At 43.9% G+C, this 20,513-nt stretch overlaps 2 protein-coding genes across 2 annotated transcripts in view; one reads left to right on the top strand and one right to left on the bottom strand.

Annotated features, from left to right (window-relative positions):
• Positions 1–5,925: 5,925 nt before the first annotated feature.
• cUnh21orf58 (chromosome Un C21orf58 homolog) lies at positions 5,926–8,920 on the bottom strand (the record flags this gene model as incomplete). The annotated part of the gene is made up of 7 exons (XM_080835341.1): positions 5,926–6,099; positions 6,372–6,511; positions 6,724–6,835; positions 7,245–7,427; positions 8,223–8,296; positions 8,630–8,687; positions 8,864–8,920. 7 exons carry the CDS (start codon positions 8,918–8,920, stop codon positions 5,926–5,928), a joined length of 798 nt encoding a protein of 265 aa, XP_080691467.1.
• Positions 8,921–10,164: 1,244 nt separating this feature from the next.
• Positions 10,165–20,513, top strand: part of pcnt (pericentrin) — a 62,319-nt gene continuing 51,970 nt past the window's right edge. Inside the window, exons 1-6 of the mRNA XM_080835201.1 lie at positions 10,165–10,297; positions 15,068–15,244; positions 15,779–15,967; positions 17,322–17,471; positions 17,834–17,974; positions 18,217–20,427. Coding sequence (XP_080691327.1) covers positions 10,250–10,297; positions 15,068–15,244; positions 15,779–15,967; positions 17,322–17,471; positions 17,834–17,974; positions 18,217–20,427 — 2,916 coding nt within the window. The 5' untranslated portion in view covers positions 10,165–10,249. The remainder of the gene's footprint in view (positions 10,298–15,067; positions 15,245–15,778; positions 15,968–17,321; positions 17,472–17,833; positions 17,975–18,216; positions 20,428–20,513) is intronic.

Below are 20,513 nucleotides of genomic sequence, written 5' to 3'. Positions count from 1 at the left end.
TTACAATTCGCCTCACTACTGCTTGACTCCTCTTATATTCAACTAAGTTTTGAAAATTATGTGTTTTCCTCAGATTTCTAAACATTCTATTTCTATTCTTAATGGCTTCCTTACACTCAGTCTAGAGTCCACCAAGGAGCAATCTTATTACGGGTGCCTGGTTTGGACTTCGGGATGGCCTCATTTGCTGCATGTATAATAGTGTGACTTACTATCCTACACAACTCTTCAACATCCTGATAATTTCTAATAAATAACATCCCATACTCACTAATTTCCTGAAACATCTCCCAATTCGCTTCTTTCATCTTCAACCTACCCTCCCTACTAATGTTTTCCTTAATAAACTCAATATCAGTGTGGATCAATATTGGGTAATGATCACTACCTATGGTACTTCTTCTCAGTACCTCCCATTTACACTTATTCGCTACTTCATTCGCAAGTGTGATATCTACCACAGACTCTACACCCCTAGATACATCTACTCTTGTACCTGTTCCATCATTAAGGCAAACTAGTCCTCTCTCTTCAATAAATTCTTCAACTACTCTACCATTACTATCATCTTTATATCCCCAAACTGTACTGTGCACATTAAAATCCCCACACCAAATCACCTTCCCGTTTAATCCCCCCCATACCTCTTCCAAGTGCTCAATCTCTAACTGCTTGCACGGGTTATAAAAGTTAACCACCTTAATACTCCCTTCTTTACTCCATATTTCCATTGTAATAAATTCCAACTCATCTCCTCTCTTTGACTCTCTCATTTGCAAGCCCTCTTTCACTAAAATAGCACACCCTCCACCATTCCCACCTTGCCTATCTCTCCTTACACTTGTGTATCCCTTTATAACGAAATCTATAACCCCCTTAAGCCAGGTCTCCTGAATGCACATAACATCTGGTTTAACTGGCATTCTCTCAATAAAACCTTTAAATTAATTTCCATTAGCAATAAGGCTTCTTGCATTCCACTGCAGAATTACTACCATGGCTCTGGTTGGGATGGTGACTCAACCCCTTCACGCTGTGCTAGGCCCCCCCCATCAAAAGTTTCAAAAGTCAATTCCTGAACATTCAGAAATAATCCTGCCGCTTTCATTATCATCTTTACCTTATCTCTCTTTGAACTGACTTGTTCCGCACAGTTTGTCACATACGCTATGAACAACACCAATTTCTCTGTACTGATTCCTTCACATTCCTTATTCACTGGCTTTATTATTTCTCTTTCCTTCTTTTCTGTATCTACCACTTTGATTGCCTGAGCATGTTAGCTTTTTCTCTGTTCTAACCTGCTGTACTACCACCGCCCTTTTCCTTACAAGGCATCCACCATATGCTGCAGTGTGACCTCCCCCACAGTTGCTACACTTTTTGACCTCACTCTCACATTTATCATACTCATGATCTTCACCACACTTCCCACACCTTTGCTTTCCTTTAAAATTTTTTGCAATGTGACCATAACGCTGACACTTATAACAACGCATTGGAGGAGGGACATACTCCCTCACACTAAAACACATATACCCTATCATTACTTTGGCTGGCAGGCCCTCTTCTTGAAACTCCAAAAGAATTGAAGTACTATCGACTTTCTGACCCTCCCTCACCATCTGCAGGCGCTTAATGTCTACTATCTTTCCTCCTTTAATGATCCTTTTCAACTCCTCCAACTTTTCACCAATTGGAATTCCAGAGATCACACCCCTTACCTTCCCTCCTGCACCAAACTGCTTTACTTCATACACCTCTTTTTTACAAATTGAAGGTAATCGCATAGCCTTATCTCGTTGTCCAACATCCTTACACTTAATCAAAAGCCTACCATCATGTAATACTTGTGCCAGTTCCACCTCCCCAACTGATTTTTTAAGCACCAAAGTTAACGTAATGAGAGACACGGCCTGAATATCATGTCCATCCTTGAATTTCACAACCACCTTATACTCATCTTCTACAACTTTCCTTCGCACCACTCTACCCTCAATTCCCCCTTCCTCCCGTGTTCTTTTGGTCGATCCTTCATTTCTACCACGCGCTGAACCCGAACTCCATTTCCCCTCCCCACCTTCCTTCTCCTCACCCTCCATTCTCCCAAAACTATCTATATTCAGATCCAGTCACAATTCAGATTATGCACAACCGCCAGATTGATTTATGTATATATTTCTACTCCTTCACACACAAAAACCGCTGAGTTCTCCGTGAGACACCTGGATTCACACATCCGTTTCCGCTCTCCGAATCCACAATCGTCCCCTGTGGCTCTTCAGGTTCACAAAGCACAACCAATCAGATGCTACCAAGCAATGGCGCCAAAAGCTGAGATACAAATAACGGTACCTCAGTCGCCTGGGTTTTCACACTGAAGACATAATCTAAAACATGTTTGTTTATTGTTTGTGGAGCGTTTGTTTTTATATTTTATAAAATGAGTGCATATTTTAGATAGAATTTTAAGCTTCTCAGTGGAATTTTGTTTTTTATATTCAAAGTACTTTATTTTTCCGTTAGGAACTTCAGATGTGGAGGAGCAGCAGGGTGTGTCCATACCCGACAATACATAAAACAAACACACACGCACACACAGATACACACAAGCACACACACACACACACACACTCACACACACGCACACCATCAGCCCACACTAGACATAAGGCAGATAATAATGGCAGATTATAATAATAAACCTTGCTGAGCCTGGTGAATAAATAAGTTAATACCTCCACAGTGGAGGGACAATAAATAATGATTAAAAGAGAGTCCAGGTGTTTAAAAGAGAGAGAACACCGTTCAAGCAGGGGGTTCAGCCATTTAACAGTCTAATAGATGCTGGGACAAAGCTTGACAGGGCTCTATTTGTCCTTAGTGTAGGTGCTCTGTATCTGTGGCCTGAGAGTAGGAGGCAATACTGAGTGTGTAGAGTGTGTGTGATGTCCAAGGTGATTTGTTTTGCTTTTTGCTTAGTCCTTTTGTTGTATATGCTGATGAGTGATTCCTGCTGTTGTCCAATTATTTTGCTGCTCAGTTTGATGATTCTGTTTAGTGGGTTCCTATGGATGTTGGACAGCGCTCCAAACCAGGAAGTGATGTTGAAGGTGATTATGGATTCAATGAAACATCTGTAGAATGCAGTCAGAACGGATTGGTGGACCTGGAGTTTGCGGAGTTTGCGAAGGAAAAAGAGACGCTGCTGACACTTGGAGTAGATGGTATCGGTATTTGTTTTGAAGTTGAGTTTGTGGTCAATTATTGTTCCAAGATATTTGTATGTGTCAACCCTTTCTATCGGCTGGTTATTGACAGTCAGAGTGGGAAAGGTGGAGGGGGACTTTCTGAAGTCTATTATTAGTTCTTTTGTTTTGGTGATATTGAGATCAAGGCAGTTCCGGCCACACCAGTCTGAAAAAGTGGCCAGCTCAGACTGTAACTGATCGGATGAGTTGGTGGAGTCCATGATGACAGTGTCGTCAGAGTACTTTATGTATGTAATGTCTGGGTTTGTGCTTCTGCAGTCGTTGGTGTAGAGAGTGTAAAGAACTGGTGAGATGACAGAGCCCTGTGGAGCACCTGTAGAGATCCTTCTGGATGAGCTGAGGTGGCCATTAACTCTCACTCTCTGGTGTCTGTCTGTCAGGAATGAGAGCACCCAGAGTATGAGGTGGGGATTGACCTCCATCTGGAGAAGATGTTGTCCCATTAGATGGGGTTGCACAGTGTTAAAGGCACTCGAGAAGTCTATGAACACCAGGCGTACAAATGACTTGGGCTTGTCAAGGTGGGCATAGGCTCCATGCAGTAGCGTCAGTGTGGCGTCATCTACCCCTCTGTGACGTTTGTACGCAAACTGAAGCGGGTCAACGTGCTTACTGACCTCCGCCTGTAGCTGTGTAATCATTAACCTCTCAAAGCCTTTCATGACCAGGGATGTTAGGGCCACAGGTCGGTAGTCATTGTCGCAGGTGGGTTTACTCTTTTTAGGCACAGGGCATATGATGGAAGATTTCCAGACTGAGGGGATAGAGTGTTCAGCCAATGAGCGGTTAAAGAGGTGGCAGTAGACACCAGCAAGCTGGTTGCTGCAGGCCTTCAGGAGGCGGCCACAGATCTGGTCTGGCCCTGGTGCTTTGTTTGGCCTTGTCCTTCTCAAAACCAGCTCAACCTCCACCTGCTGCAGCTGCCTATTTACGTAGCCCGGCATCCTAGCAGTGAGCTCCTCTGTCAGTTTCTCCCTCTCCTGCGAGTGGTCCACTTTCTCAAACCTGCAGTAAAACTGGTTAAGGTTCTCTGCCATGTTAATGCAGTCTTCTTCCCCAGTGGTGGGTAGAGCTGAGTTGTTGTTGGGGAGGCCAGCTAGGGTTTTGACGCCTTGCCATGCAACTCTCGGCTTACCCTCCAGGAAGAGTTTCTCAACTCTCTCCTTATATTCCCTCTTTGCTGCTTTTAATTGTTTATTCAGTTTATTTTGAATGAGTTTGGACTCAATTTTATTTCCAGAGAAGAATGCAATTTTCTTTTCATTCAGGGTTGATTTCAGGGCTTTTGTTATCCAAGGCTTGTTGTTAGAAAATACCTTAACAGTCTTAGTAGGGACAATCATCGCCTCACAGAAATGTATGTAGTCAGTTACCACATCTGCAGCCTCCTCTAGGCTGTTGCCCTGCATTAGCACCTCCCAGTCAGTGCACTCGTAGCAGGCCTGAAGAGTCTCAATTACAGCATCATCATCCCACTTTTTCACCTGCTTCTTTAGAACACCCTCCCTTTGCAGCTTCGTGCGATAAGCGGGGATAAGATGGACAACGTTATGATCCGCGGTGCTGAGAGGAGGTTTTTTACATGCCTTGTATGCGTTCTTTACATTACCATAACAGAGGTCGATTGTTTTGTCGCCTCTGGTAGTGCATTTAACATATTGTTGGTAGGTGGGAAGTATTTTATTAAGTCTACAGGCATTAAAATCCCCAAGGATAAGAACAGGTGAGTCAGGGGATGCGCATTCAATTTTGTGGACACACGCAGCTATGTTCTCAGATGCGCGTGTGGCATTGCCTGAGGGCGGGATGTAAACAAGCAGTAGGGATAACTGACTAAACTCACGGGGTAAATATTTTGGTCTAAATGACACGGCAAGCAGCTCCATATATAAGAGTGGACTGTCTCGTGGATCTTGTAATTTGTATATAAAGAATAAAAATTGGGGCTGAATATTTAATACAAAATTGATTGTTTGATTGTTTGTAATGACTCATACATTCCTGGTGCGCATTGAAAAATGTGCATGCAATGTCTTGACCGCTCTATGTCAGGCCTCCCTTGATTTCTATACGCAAAACAGAAAAATATGCATAGTGAGTAGTTACTGTTGTGTGTGTGTGTGTGTGTGTGTGTGTGTTCTGAACAGGTGTAGGATGCATATATAATTAGATTTTACAAACAAATATTTGATGCTCTGAGATTCTGGAAGCCAGTGCCTAGTGTTCTTGTACAGCTTCAGTCCTCTCACCACTGTACTCTTCCATCTGTTCTAAACCCTTAATTGGCTCTTTGCAAACAAAGTTCAGGGTGGGGGCAAGCTGACATCACGTGGTTTAAGTTAGGTGGTCCATTGTTTGGAAGAATGCTGCTGTTTGCTTGTGGTGATCATTCCACAGGCATTCTAGAATTAGTTCCACTTCTGGCCACTGTTGAAAAAACAAAACAAAAGGTAGATTATCAATTACTTTCTAAAGGAAGATGTCTTAATATTCTTTGTTATTGTCGAAGGGCCCAAAAAAGCCATGTGTATTCAAATGAATGAAACTGCACAGATTATGCCTAACACTTCATAAAAGTAAAGGTTAAGAGGCTGGTGTCTATTTATAAAATCAAAGGCTGGATCAAGTTTACACAGCTTCAGCTTCTTGCCCCTTACATGTTTAAAGGTGGGAGTGATATTGGCCCCATCACATGTTGCACTGAGGGTTGGTATGCCCCTCCCTGGCTGCCCCAGATGGGGTAGGTAATGGGGGGCAGCTGTGGGCCAGGTGGGCTGTAGTGATGATGGTGGTGGATGGCACTGCCCCTTGCTTTGGAGGGCATGTCCTGGGGAACAGCAAGGTCAAAACTGGATGAAACACTACAGACTTTCTTAAAATTACATTTTTAAGTCCACTAGCAAAATTTCACAGATAAAGAGGATTTCATGAATTCAGCTGGGTCTTTGGGACAAGTTGTGTTACAATTACTTGTGCATAAAACAGTACTTTACAGATTGCTTTATTCACAGCTTATTTATATGTTTATATCGTTGTATGACTTTCATTTCTAAAATCCTTTAACATTAGCGATCACAACTGTTGTTAAAGGTTACTGACCGCTACAGAGTATTGGGTTGAGGGGGCAGTATGGACGGCTCCCATCGGCGAGGACATGGGAGGGATGGCCTTCAGCATCATGTTCTGCATGATGATCTGGTGCATCTGTGCGTTCTGCATCAGCATCATTTCTACCATGTCTGTGGAATGAAAGTCACAATCGGCATGCAGGAAGACCATGGAGGACCGCCTGATACAACTGGCACATTGTAAACTTTACACTCACTAATTAACTGATTATTCTGACTTTGATGACTTTCACACAGACCTCTATTTGATAACAATTTATGTACCAACAAGAACACTCATATACACACACACACACACACACACACACAATTATCATTTGTACCCTCTTTGACGCTGCCAGATTTGTATGGGGGTGCAGGCTGAGGAGGAGGTATCTGTGTGATGAGTGGCTGTTGCTGAGGTAGCTGCTGGATTATGGTGGTTGGCTGCGGAAGCTGTGAGGAGAACACAGACGCAATGGAACATACGAAAGGTATTTAGCCTGCGTTTTTCTGGTCAACAATTAATGTTTCTGCGTGGAATCTACACTGTACCCTGACGTGCACCTCCCAAGAAATGTAACTACACGTCGCAGAAACAGAATGCAAAAACTGTGATTGGTCCACTAGCCCAACGTTTGGGATGTGTGTTGATGAACCAATCACTTCACTAACAAGCTGTCTGAGGGGCATTCCAAGAATGCGGTTTAGTGACAAACCTGGCTAAGTTAACTCCGAGTGATAGAAGAGAATAGAATTTATCATCTGTGAGTCTATAACATCTCAGACAGCAACAGAACAGACAAGAGAAAGAAAGGGCTATGAGCAAAGACAAGGCACAGCCCATAATGTTCATATTTGTTACTGTTTGCTGTATGATTCGGGGGGGCGGTGGCAGTGGAAGCAGTTGGTGGGCCGGGACAGGTGGAAGAGGCTGGTACACATGGATCGGAGGAGGGTTTGTTGTAGGGAAGTGATCTGGACGATGTTGCCTTTGATTCCCTCCCCATGTATGTGGTCTTCCAAGATCCTCCAAGTAGTGCTGTTCCTTTACAACAGGAACATAAAGAAAACATCAAAACTAAGGTTATGACTGATGACATGCTATGGAGAAAAATGTGTGACATGATTTAGTATCAAACTCCATGGATGTCCCTAAAGGACTCGGAGTGTACTAAGGCTATATCCCGTATGAAGTTCAGGCAGAGAATTGGTCAGAGGCTGGTTCCTGAGGTTTTCTTCTATGCTTTCTGAGTTTCAATGTAGTCTCATAGTGATTTACAAAAATGTCCTCTCCTTAAAGATACAGTGCATTATATTGTGTAATAAGAAACCCTTTCCATAACCATGACAACCTCAGTGCACCTCATTGTGTAAGTATTTCTCACTGAAGGACATTTCAACATGAGACAGAGAGGAGCCAGACTCATATCAAAAACCCCACACAGCTCATGTGGCTGATCCAATTACATATTTGTTGTTGATGGTGTATTACACAGCCTCTTGTGACATGATGTAGTACTTTAGTAGCTTGGGGTTCAGTGCTTACCACCACAGCACAAAGATTGAGAAAAGTCACATGTAACTTGCAATTTAACAACAACAACAGCAAGAACAACAATCAGATGCCCACTGTTGCATAGCTTGTCTTCAACATTGTTTAAGTTTTAATTTAATTAATTAATAATGTCTGCATAATGTCTGCTGGTGTTGAACTCGTTGCTTAGCAACTCAGGCCTGGTAAGTAAATATTTTCACTGTATACCACATGCCTCAACAAGATCCTGTGATAAAAGATAACAGCATATACTGTATAGGTGCTGCTTGCAGACTCTCTACTTACTCTCAGTCTCTGCAGTAAATTCCTCTTCCGTCTCAGAGCACTATGTAAGGCGTCAGCTTGCCCATCATAACTTCCTGCAAAGTAAGAGCAAAAATGGTTAAAATGGAGTGGCATACTCAGAAATATTTTCTCTCGATGTAGTGTCCTATTTTAACCAGCAGAGAGAGCGAACACTTTAAAATGTGACTGTCAGGGGTGTGTCCTTTATGTCAAATGTTGCCGTGATAGGACTATGAAAAAGGTAAGGTGAAAGAAAACATAATTTCCTCCTTGCTACCAGAAAACAATAAATTGTCGCTTTGCTACGCAAAAACAATAGATTCTCACTATTCGTTTAAAAACAAAAAATAAGAGAATGCTGTTTGGACATCCTAGTGAAAATTTGGCATATTTTTGCCACAGCTTACGTGTGGACAGGGCAGAATCTCCCCTTTCATCGTAATTGTTCCTCTCGTTCTCAAGTCTCTGTGGTGAATGGAAAAGTAAATATTATCGTCAAAAGGTGGTCACAGGCTAAACAATTCATCCACATACAAATACAACAATGGTTGCCTACACCAGAATGAATCATCTGGTGTTGTAGTTAAGTGATGACCTCGTCCTCATGCAAACGTTTTAAATGACACTGCTCATACACTTACCCTCTCCAGTAACTTTAGTTTCAGCCGTGTCATCTGGTCTACCATAGGATCCGTCATACTTGCAGGTTTAGGAAAGTAACTGAGAAAAAAAGACTGTTCCTCCACAAACAGAATAATCACTATAAAACCATAGATTTGAATCCACCTTGAAATAATAAACCAGTACACTCCATTTGGTATATCAGATACAAGTTCATGATATGGCCTGGTTCCCAGGTATGTGTGTTAACTCACTTCCTTGCGTCAATCACCTGGTTGCCAGAAACACAAGAATGATCTTTGATTAAGGTAAGCCCAGCCCTCACGTTGCTATGCAGCAGGTAACCCTACAAGACGAACAGTCTATATATGGCACTCAAGGAAGCGCCCATGGCCTTAATCTCCATTTCTGTTCTAATGTCTTTTTTAGAATTAGATAGTTTGATATCTGTAGCCTATAGAGTAGACTATGAGATTTCACATAGCAAACATCATCCCTGGAATATTACGTAAACTGGCGAGTTATATGTCACATACACAACTGATAAATATGATCTTTTAACCATTTAAGCAATAACATGATACGAAAGGAGAAAGTGTACAAGTGTATATACAAACCTGAACAAGGGTAGTGAAAGTCACGTGATTGATTTCTGGTTAAAACTGGTCAACCTTCTGGTCTTCACGTTTAGGACAACTCATCAACAATGGATGATATCAAATTATTGTGTTATAAGATGTATAACATACAATGTCAAAGGCAAAGTCATGCAGAAAGATTGGGCTGGCAGAAGCAGGTTTGAATACACTCAAGGCACCGCGACACAGCAGTACTTCAATGCAAGCAGTGTGCATAGTTTGTAACCATATGGGTACATTTCTACTGGTTCAGTTGATTTACCCGGGCTTCGGTTGCGCATATTTCTATTGGTGAGGGACCTGATGCAGCTTTATGGGTGTTGCTTCAGGAACCAATTAAGCCAGTGAAATGAAAGTTGGCGTTTTGAAAACAGATTCTGAGGGTTGGCTCCACATTTCTGTAAGAACAATAATTGGTTAGGAAAATTGTCTGTCAGTGTTTTCTATGCCGATTGCATGTTTCTAATAGGTTGACAACGTGTCAGTTACAGATCCAAGAGTGGGTGGGCGGGCTTACATTGTCATTGAGCGCAAATTTGATTGGGTACAAAGTTGATCATACTGGTTTTGATAGGTCCCATCAACTGAACCTAACCAATAAGGGCGGAGTTGAACCAAGTTCGCGGCCATGTTGAATTTCTTTCTGACAGTTATTTTGAGGATTCCTTTCCAACTTCAAGATAGCTAACTTAGAAATTGGAGACCCCGTCAAATAAAGCGTTGCATCGAGAGCGAATCTAAGTCTTATGGTTTAATTTCGCTCGGGAGATGGATGAAAATGAACGGCAGAGAAAACTCGAGGCCGGACGTGCAAAGGTTTGTAAACTTGAATGCTAGCCGATGAAGTCATACTGCTACTCACAGCCCAGCATCTCTGTTGGAATACAATAGCGGTAACGTTAGCTAGCAACCTAGCTAATTGACTCAATAATATAACGACCTAAACTTAAGCTTGCCGCTGTATTTACCAACTAGTTCGCCTGGCTACTTGTTTTTGCCTGCAAGGACATTATGTGATTACTTAATAGGTGTTGCGAGATCCTGTTCATATTCGCAACCGGTTTGTTATTAGCTACCGTTAGATGGTTAGCTGTCGCTGGCTCACTTAACAGTTAGCTATCCTAGCATAATGTTGCCGCCGTTCAGAATCAGAACCGCAATTGTGTTGGAAAAGTTTTCTGAGTTGTTTTCTAACGTGGGTCAACTGCTCGGTTTATGTAGTAAACATTCAGATGACCCCTCTCCCATAAAGTAAACTCAGTATCCTTTATACTAAAATGAATATAGATCTATTTTATATAAATATTATAACATTGGTAAGTTATTGTATCTTGAACTGATGTAAGACTGCTCCTGTTCATTGTCTGCGCTGAATGAGGTCTTCTCAACGGCATACGTTTACAGAATTATAGTAAAATAAGCTTTTTGGATTAACAAAAGCTTCCTCTGTTCCTGGCTCTGTTTTTTAACCTCTGTAGTCAGTTTGAATATGTCAACATGACGAAGGGGTTGAGATTGATCCTGTTACAAGTATTGTATGAGTACAGCTGTGTCATGCCCATAGTCCTTTTGTTTAGCTCTTTGACATCAAGTTGATTCAGCTTCTAGTATAGGTAGGTCTCGTTCCTACTATGCGGTGTGGATGAAGACATTATTTTAAGTAGATATTCAGATTCCAGTTGGTAACCGTTTAAGAGTGTATAACGATGTTATGAGTTCCCGATTAATTCAGCCAGCAATCCTAGACGTTAGATAGCCTGCATAACGTTTATTTTGGCACTGCGAAGCTGCTTCAAAAGAGAAGAATGCTCGCCAAAGGTGGACAGAGGGTGTTGAGGTGAGCAGGATTGCTTTCTGTCTAAGACCTTATAGTGACCTGGTCAGCGCACTTTGCACTCATTTGCTCTTGAAGCTGCTGCAGACGCAGTACCAAGCTATCACGCAGAGGCGAATTCTGGTGTTTGCGTGTGGACAGCCGCGGAGCAGTTGCTAGTTGACTAGTGAGGTGAGGGAATCTGACACAGGTCTGTCTCTGGGTAGGACCAGACCATCACGCAGGTGGCGGAGTTAAATTTAGGACATTGTAAGCATGTACGTCAGTGCCTGCCGTCAGAAAGGACGCAGTAAGTAACGATTTGAAAGAACTTTGCATGTTGATATTGGGATGGGATGTATGAATTTGACTAAAAACTGGTGAGACATTACAGCCGATGTGTGTGTTTACGTGAAGGTTTTTGTCGTCTTGTTTTAAAGAGCTATAGTAACAGCCAAGTCAGTATTGCACCAATAATGTAATCGTTCCTTTTTTGCTCCTGTAGATGGCATACTTCTACCACTAAATGCAAACAAAATATGCTCGATGGAAACCTCAGGATTTTCTCGCCATCAGACGTCGAATATTTAGATCTGACAGTCGCCGGTTTTGGATTGACCTTGTATTCATATAACAGGAAAAGTTATTGCACAGAGAACTTCTCTGAACTATGTAACTGATGTCTAATTCTTGTAAGACTGTTGAATGGAGTGCATTACCCTTTATGTGAGGACATTTTCAGAGTCTCAAATTGTTCAACTGACTAAGCAGTTGCCATGGCACTTGTTTGATCACCATGGAGCAGGCAAGCCAAACTCATCCTTGACTCCTTGGTCAAAGTATATAGGCTAATGTTTTATAAATAAACTGGTTAACTCTGCTGTTGCGGTGGTTACTGGTTTATTGTTTGCACTAGTACCCATGCCTTTATATCTACTGTTGATCTGTACGTTTTCCAATGTTGAAGAAAAAGCAAAAACACTCCTGAAATCACTCTTAAATACTTGTTATTGATGATTGAAGTCAAACAGCAGCTCTCAATGCTCCAGCCAGGATCTGTTTTTGGGTTCAGACGTGGCTCCAGGCTACTTCTGATATTTGCAGTGCCACTTGAAAGTATGTGAACCCCTTGAGCACTTAAGCGTTTTCTGTTGTTTTACCATGATTTTTCATTTTTTTATCACCAATTTTCCATAGATGAAATATCAGGTTTATGTTTATCATTTGCATGTACTTGTTTAGAGGAAATTGTTTGAGTAGCCGAAAAACTACATGAAACACTGAATTAGTCCATTTCAAAAGTAAGTGAACCCCCAGCTGAATTGGTAAAGTCAAGCAGGTAACAGATTCAGTGAAACTTATTTGGGTGCTTAATTAGTCAATTGAGCAAACCGATCATCTGAGACATCCTTAGGGAAAGGTTTGGGCAACACAGATTAAAAGAGAGAGGAAACCAACCAAACTACTGTAGTGCCAAGGTGTACCCACACAGATCAACAATGCCGAGAGGAAACGAAATATCCGAGAACATCAGGAAGAAGGTACTGACAGCCCATCAGTCTTGGGAAAGCTATAAGACCATCTCCAAAAGATTCCAGCTCGATCCATCCATCCAAGACAAATAATTTAGAAATGGAGAGCATTCAACATAACCGCATCTCTGCCTAGAAGTGGACGCCCATCAAGATCATCACCAAGAAGCACCAGAAGAAGAATAAATCAGGTAAAAGTCAACCCACACATCACCTCTAAAGAGTTTCGGACCTCTCTGGCAGCATCTGGGGTAAATGTACATGGGTCTACAATCAGACAAAAATTGTTGGTTTTGATCGTGACAAAATAATTCTATCTCGGACTCATCTGTCCAAAGAAGGGACTTCCAGAAGGCCTTTGGTTTATCCAAGTGCTCTCGGGCAAAGTTGAAACAGGCAGTTTTGTTCTTTCTTGAGAGCAGAGGCTTCCTTCTAGCAACCCGATCATGAATGTCATGTCTATTCAATTTTCGTCTGATTGTAGACCCATGTACATTTACCCCAGATGCTGCCAGAGAGGTCTGAAACTCTTTAGAGGTGATGTGTGGGTTGACTTTTACCTGATTTATTCTTCCTCTGGTGCTTCTTGGTGATGGTCTTGATGGGCGTCGACTTCTAGGCAGAGATGCGGTCATGTTGAATGCCCTCCATTTCTAAATTATTTGTCTTGGATGGATGGATGGAGCTGGAATCTTTTGGAGATGGTCTTATAGCTTTCCCAAGACTGATGGGCTGTCAGAACCTTCTTCCTGATGTTCTCGGATATCTCGTTTCCTTTCGGCATTGTTGATCTGTGTGGGTACACCTTGGCACTACAGTAGTTTGGTTGGTTTCCTCTCTCTTTTAATCTGTGTTGCCCAAACCTTTCCCTAAGGATGTCTCAGATGATCGGTTTGCTAAATTGACTAATTAAGCACCAAAATAAGTTTCACTGAATCTGTTACCTGCTTGACTTTACCAATTCAGCTGGGGGTTCACTTACTTTTGAAATGGACTAATTCCATGTTTCATGTAGTCTTTTGGCTACTCAAACAATTCCCTCTAAAAAAAAGTACATGCAAATGATAAACATAAACCTGACATTCCTCCTATGGAAAATTGGTGATGAAAAAAATGAAAAATCATGGTAAAACAACAGAAAACTCCTAAGTGGTCAAGGGGTTCACATACTTTTAAGTGGCACTGTACATCTCATGTGTCATGACAGCGTAAAGAAAAGATGGGGGAGATATGGGCCTGGACTGATTGACACACACACACACACACACACACACACACACACACAGGGAGCTGAGCTAGAGCACGTTGAATCTGCCAATGCCACCCACATTTGTTGTCATTTGACTTATTTGCATGTAGAACTAGGTCACTATTAACCACATTGGGTGCGAGGGTCTAAAGGGAGCGCTCAGGCAAGGGTAAAATCTGTCCTGTGTGTGTGTGTGTGTGTGTTTGAGCGAGAGAAAGCGAGTAATATTGCTACATCACTGGTGAGTCAGTAAGACAAGCTCTCACACTCCCTGTCCTCGCACACAAGATTCACCTAAGAATGAATTTATTCTGAATATGCATGGGATAAAGTGGATTTCTCTTCGCCAAATCTCCGTTTTCTGAACCTGGAAGATATGTTTATGCAGTACCTTGTATGGTACTTACTGTCTTTGTGATGGGACTCAGTAGTAGCCTGCCCTGAAGTGTGGCTGGTAAAAAGGCTTGTGTGTGTGGTGCTCTAGTGGTCTCCTTTTGAAGCGCTGTAATCTACTGTAAGCAGCTTAGGAGCCACACAAGGGGAGGGGTCTGCAGAGGGATGTGGGTAGGCAGCAGCCAGCCGGCTTGCTTCTGAACTCCGGGAATTCCTTCTCTCGTGTCCATGCATGGAGACTGGAGAGCCAGTAGACCTGAAGCCAGGACGGGACTTCCGGGAGATGGGAAATCTAAACTGACCTTCTGGTTTTCTGCATTTTTCTTTCCTTTTTCTTTTCTGATCATGGGATACTGTATGCCACAGCATCCCTTCCTCACTCTGGTTTCCATGCCACTAGAACAGCTTTCCAGCTGAGATCAGTCGGGAAGTTTTCCCCCACCCCAGGATGGCAGGATGTGCATTTTGACCCCGGCTGCCACCTGTAGTTGCCCTCCCTGGTGCCCATGGCTTTGAGCTGTTAGCATGCTGCTGATTTCCTCCTGTTACCTGATCCTCACCTACCTCTCCCTCTACCTGTCCCTCAACCTCTTCCACAGCTTGCTAACTATCGACAGCGGCGTGCGAAAGGTGACGGTGCGAGCACGCAGAAAAAGACGGCGAAGAGGAAGGGCCCGGCTGTCCAGAAGAATGTCGGCGCGGCAGAAGATCATCACCTAGAAGTGTGCCCAACGGATGAGCAGGACCATGGACAGGGCGCCAGGACCCCGTCTGAGGTTTGCTGACAGTTTTTAACCTTTGTTTGATTCTGTGAAAGTTTTTGTTTTTGAATCCTCTGATGCTGTGGAAAATTAGAAAAGAGGATAGACACACAAATCTATCTGATTATCTCCAACTGGTACTGCCCTGTCTCTAGGTAGTCTGACATCAAGTAAGAAATGATTCCACCAGGGTGTTATGAGAAGAGAAGTAAATCAACGCATAAAAACGCTACATATACATTTATCGTTTCAGTGCTGTGCACTCAGTAGACCTTGTAATTTGTCATCATATTTGTTGCGTGTGTGCGTGTGTGCGTGTGTGCGTGTGCGTGTGTGTGTGTGTGTGTGTGTGTACAGTGGTAATTGTCTCTGTGTGTGTGTGTGTGTGTGTGTGTCCTTTACTCATTCCATAGACAAGAAATGGGTCAGCTGCCATGTGAATGCTGGAGGGGAATGTTGTCATGGTAACACAACTAGCAAATAACATATGCTTTTTTTTTTCCCTTTCCCTCTTCTGTTGTGTGTGTCTTTTTATTCACAATCCTTCAGCACTCTCCAAGGTCCTCTAGTGTGGACAACAGCGATCAAGAGCTCCAGCAATGTAGCAGGCTTACGCATCACACAGACACAGAGATGCAGAGCTCTGTTTTGGGGGACGGGGCAACAGCTTACCAGCCTGAGGAAATGGAGGACCTGGGCACGAAGATCATCCCACACACAGGCAAAGAGCAGCTCAAGGTAGTGAGTGCATCAACCCCCCACACATTGGTACTCCACTGCCTCCCTCAAAACTACTTGCCACACAAGTCACAGTGTACTTGCGGAGTGAGAATAGTCGGTTTTCCACAGTAGAGCAGAAATAGCTTTTCCCAATGAGTAAAAGTGTTTGAGGTCATCTTCAGGACGCTTTCAGATCCCTGCTCTCTGTCCTACTCCCCTTCCGCCCTGCCTCTGATCTGAAAGACAATTAACTGTCTAGTGTCGCTTAAGTGATATGGCACTACAGTGAAGTAACCATAGGAACAGCTCAGTAATCAAACCATGTCTGGATAGCAAGCTTACTTGTAATTTTCCTTCCATTTTACAATTAATACATGATTAGAGTATGTGGTTAATGAAGGCATTTTCTGCTGTGCATCCTCTTACATTACTTTTGAACGAAGAGTTCGATACATAAGCTAATGTCAAACTATGCACTCATCATTATCTTCAATAACCACATCAAAATATTAGCATCTTTTCCGTTTGGAGAAAGTGATTATGGGAAGCCATCTTTTAAAAGTGAGAGCAAGCATGCTATGTCCAGCTAATTTCTCTCATGTAGGTCTACCTACATGAATCAGCTCCAGGTGTTCTGCTACTGCCAAAATTAAAGTCTCTTACTAGCATGTTTTGCTTCCCATGTGAAAAGTGTCATACCCACTAAGTAGGCTAGGCTAGGCAAGGTGTTTGCTCATATGGATTCATTTGTGTTTACAACAATGCGGTGTGCATCTGAACCCCTTTGGCAGCACTCCGCACACTCCAGCTGTGATTAGAGTAATGCCCTCTTCCTGAATATGACATAATCAAATCCTCATGCATCATCTCGTATTCGCACCACATTAAACCCAATGTGACTGATTACAGCACAACAAAAAACGGGGAGAAAAAAATAAGAGAATATCTTGACTCATGTGACTGCTTGTGTCATAAACCACAGTATTATAATTTGGGATTTCTGCACTCTGTGACCTACTAAGATTTGCATCCTCTGTCGACTGGAATGTGGACCTCTGTTTACCTGTTGAAGAGTTAAGCTCTCTCTTGTTTGTGTGATGTGTAAATCAGGTACATAGGATAAAATACTTAAGTTAAAAAGTCTTGAACATTTTGTAAAGTGAGGAAGGAAGTAGGATGTATTTCTCAAAAATATATTCTATGGTCTGTGCATGTCTGCTTAAACCTAGATCAGGTTAGATCTCAATCTACATTTAGTTTGAAACATAACAGTAGTTGCAGTGTATTGTTAACACTCTAATATGAATGGTTGATCTGTGTTTGGCTTATCTGACAGGAATTTAACTGTCAATCTGTCTTTGTGGCATTGTAGCAGTTGCAGTGTGCTGTGGAGAAGAGAAATGAGATCATCTCTCAGCTCAGTGTGAACCTGCAGGTGGCGCTAGAGAGTCGAGACCAAGTGCAGAGTGAGGCTCAACAGCTCACTGAGCAGATACAGGCTCTCCAGCAGCAACTGCAGCAGGTACTTTATCAGCCTTTATCTCCAATTCTCTTCCTCCCTCCTTTATTTGTTTCACTCTCTCTTCCTCCCTCCCACCTACACACTCAAACACTTGTACAGTTGCAGCATCTAGTGTTTTGCGCCCTGCAATGTTGAACTTACATAATCATACCCCATTACTTTGTGGCAGGTAGAGCACTAGAAGTTAATTTTAGTTTCACACTCTGTTTCTATTTGAAACACCTATAACATCTCCACACCTACTGCTTATACACACCCACACTGGGGTCCTTGAGTTTGCAAAGGACACTCTCTTAAAGTTGAGCTTTTCCCTGAGTATCTGGAGTCTCCAGATTGTAATGCATCCTATTTATCCCACTCAGGCGAAAGAGTACTTGCGGTGTAAGAGTCAGGGTTGTGCTGAGCTAAACCAGGCTCAGCAACACGTTGGCCCGTCGCTGCAGAACTTTCAGGACCAGGGATGCCACATTGACCTGCTACAGCAGCTGAAGGAGTTTGAGCTGGTAGAGTTGGAAACGGCAGCCCTGTCCTCTGGCAAATATACAGCCATTTTTGCCAAAATTTGTGCCAACCCAAAAATGTATTTTTGTGTTACAAACTGTTTACAGTTCACAGTAAGAATTGTATAGACAGTTGTATTCTTGATGGTTGCATTCTATGTCGAAGCTGTAAAGTTAATAGTTTACGTGTATATTGCTGCTCGTTTCTAATTTTTTTTTATCTCAAATCCACTCATGCATTGTAGAAAACCAAAGAACAGCAGTGCCTTCTGGTCCAGAAGGATTCAGTGATCTCAGACCTTCAACAGAAGTTGGCTGTCACAGAATCGGGCCTCTCTGAGCTCCAGACCCTTTTCCCCCAAAGAGCTCTGTCCCCCAGCCTCATGGACCTCCATTGCTCCCCATTACCAGCCGGGGCCTTTGCACTCAGCCCAGAAAAAAGCACAGAGTCTGATCACCCAGACCCTCTCATGGACAGGCTACAGGCAGAGCTTGTGAAGGAGAAGGACATTAGCCAACAAGCACAGGAGCGTGTTGAACACTTGCAGCAGCTTGTGAACAGCATGGAAAGTGAACGGAGCAGCATGGAAGCCCAACTGGCCGAAGTCCAAACTGACCTCAAGAGAGCTGAATCCCACGCACACGAGGCCCAGCAGTACAAGGCGGAGAAGGACGAGCTGAACCGCGAGATGGCCAGCTTACATGGCTTAGTGGACGAGTTCCAGAACCGTCTGCATGAGGAGGAGGAGACGGCCCGTCTGTTGCGGTCCAAACACGAGGCGGACATCTCAAACTACGACCTTCGTCTGCTTACGCTGCAGGAGGAAAGGGAAATGGACTTGGCCCAGTTGGCTGAGACGCACGAGGCAGCACTCAAACGCCTACAGGCTGAGCACGACGATGAGGTCCAGCGGAAGCTGCTTGAGCAAACTCAAGCCCAGGCTGCCCACCATGACTTCTCATCCAACCGCAGTGTCTCAGAGGATCCCAATGAGCGGGTCGGCCAGATCAAGGCCTCTAAGGAGCAGCAGAATCAGGATCTGGCCAGTGAAGGTGCTGCTAGAGAAGACCTCTGTTCGGACACCTCGGTTTCAGACGACCAGGTCCCTCTCATGGAGATGTACCTGACTCACGCAGGCCTGCACAACAGCTCCTGGGCTGAGGAGAGCATGGAGCAACACATGTTGCTGGAGACGTCGGTGCAGTTTGAGTTCAACAGCGAAGTCATGCATGCAGGCGAGTCAAGGCTGCTCAATCATACTGGGAATGCTGCGGATCTAACCGAAGGGGCCTTGTCTATACCAGGTGATTTGGACAATCTGCCATCGGAGCCTGGTGAGTCATTTGTCTCTGAGGGTATGGACTTGGGCAAGGAGTTGCTGATCCAGCAGTATGAGGAACTTGGTGATCAGCTGGAGCAAAGGGAAAGGCAGCTGGAGATCCTCCAGGAGGAGGTGCAGAGGTCGGCCGAGGAGGTGGAAGAGGCGAGGGATCGCTGGAGCAAAGCTTCGGAGGAACTTGAGGCACTGAAGTGGGAGCTGGAGGCGGAGAGGGATAAGAGGGTCCACTGCGAGGAGATCATCAGCCAGAAGGAGCACGAGCAGGACAACCTGAAGAACAAGCTCAGCTTCCTGCAGAACCTGCAAGAGCAGCAGGAGCTGGAGTACCAGAGGAGCAGAACCAATGAGGTAGACCAGGAAGGCAAGACCATCCGCCTCTCCAGCGATGACCTGATCAAGGAGCTGAAGGAGGAGAAACTCCAGCTGGTCTTCCAGCTGAAACTGCAGGAACAACTGGTCAGAGATGTCCAGGAGAAGAAGCTCGCTGGAGACTCGGTGAGCAGCGACGTCCAGGAACTCTTCAGCCGCCAGCTCTCTGCTTTGCAGGCTCACAGAGACCAGTTGCTGATGCAGCTGGAAAGCCAGCGGGAGAAGACCCAGACCAACTCGCTGCTGCTGGGCCAGAAGACCCTGGAGGTGGACTCTGCTCACAAGGAACTCCAGCAGTTTTCTGCAAAGATGGAGGAGAGAGAGGAGAAGCTTCAGGCCTTGGAGAAGGAGAGGGCAGATTTGGAGAGCAAGCTTGATTGCCTTAAACAGGACTTGACCAACCTCGAGGAGGCGCAGAGCCAAATGGTTCTGGAGAGGGCCAGTCAAGAGAGACGCAACCAGGCACTGGAGGAGCAGATCAAGAGCATGGAGAACGTTTTGGAATCTGAACTCGAAGACTTCCAGACCCAGCTGGAGGCTAAGGACTCGCAAGTGGAGAAGATAAAGGAGGAGCATGAAAAGGCTGAGAAGGAGCGCATGGAGAAGGATAGTGCCTGGCTGAAGGAGCTGGATGCTGTCAATCAGGCACTTGAGGAGCTCAAGAGGCAGCACACAGAGGAGGTGCATTCAGTCAACAGCTGCCATGAAGAGGAAATTCAACATCTGAAGGAGAAGCACCAGAAAGAGGTGAGATGATGACCACTCGAGGAATACAGATGATTCAAATGGAGTCAACTGTTCTTGATCAAGTGGTAATTACAACTCCTTTTTTC

The sequence above is a fragment of the Sprattus sprattus genome, assembly GCF_963457725.1.
Source record: "Sprattus sprattus genome assembly, chromosome: 3".
Classification (NCBI taxonomy): Eukaryota; Metazoa; Chordata; class Actinopteri; order Clupeiformes; family Clupeidae; genus Sprattus; species Sprattus sprattus.
The sequence above is the reverse complement of the archived record's forward strand: the minus strand, read 5'-3'. Positions and strand labels throughout refer to the sequence as shown.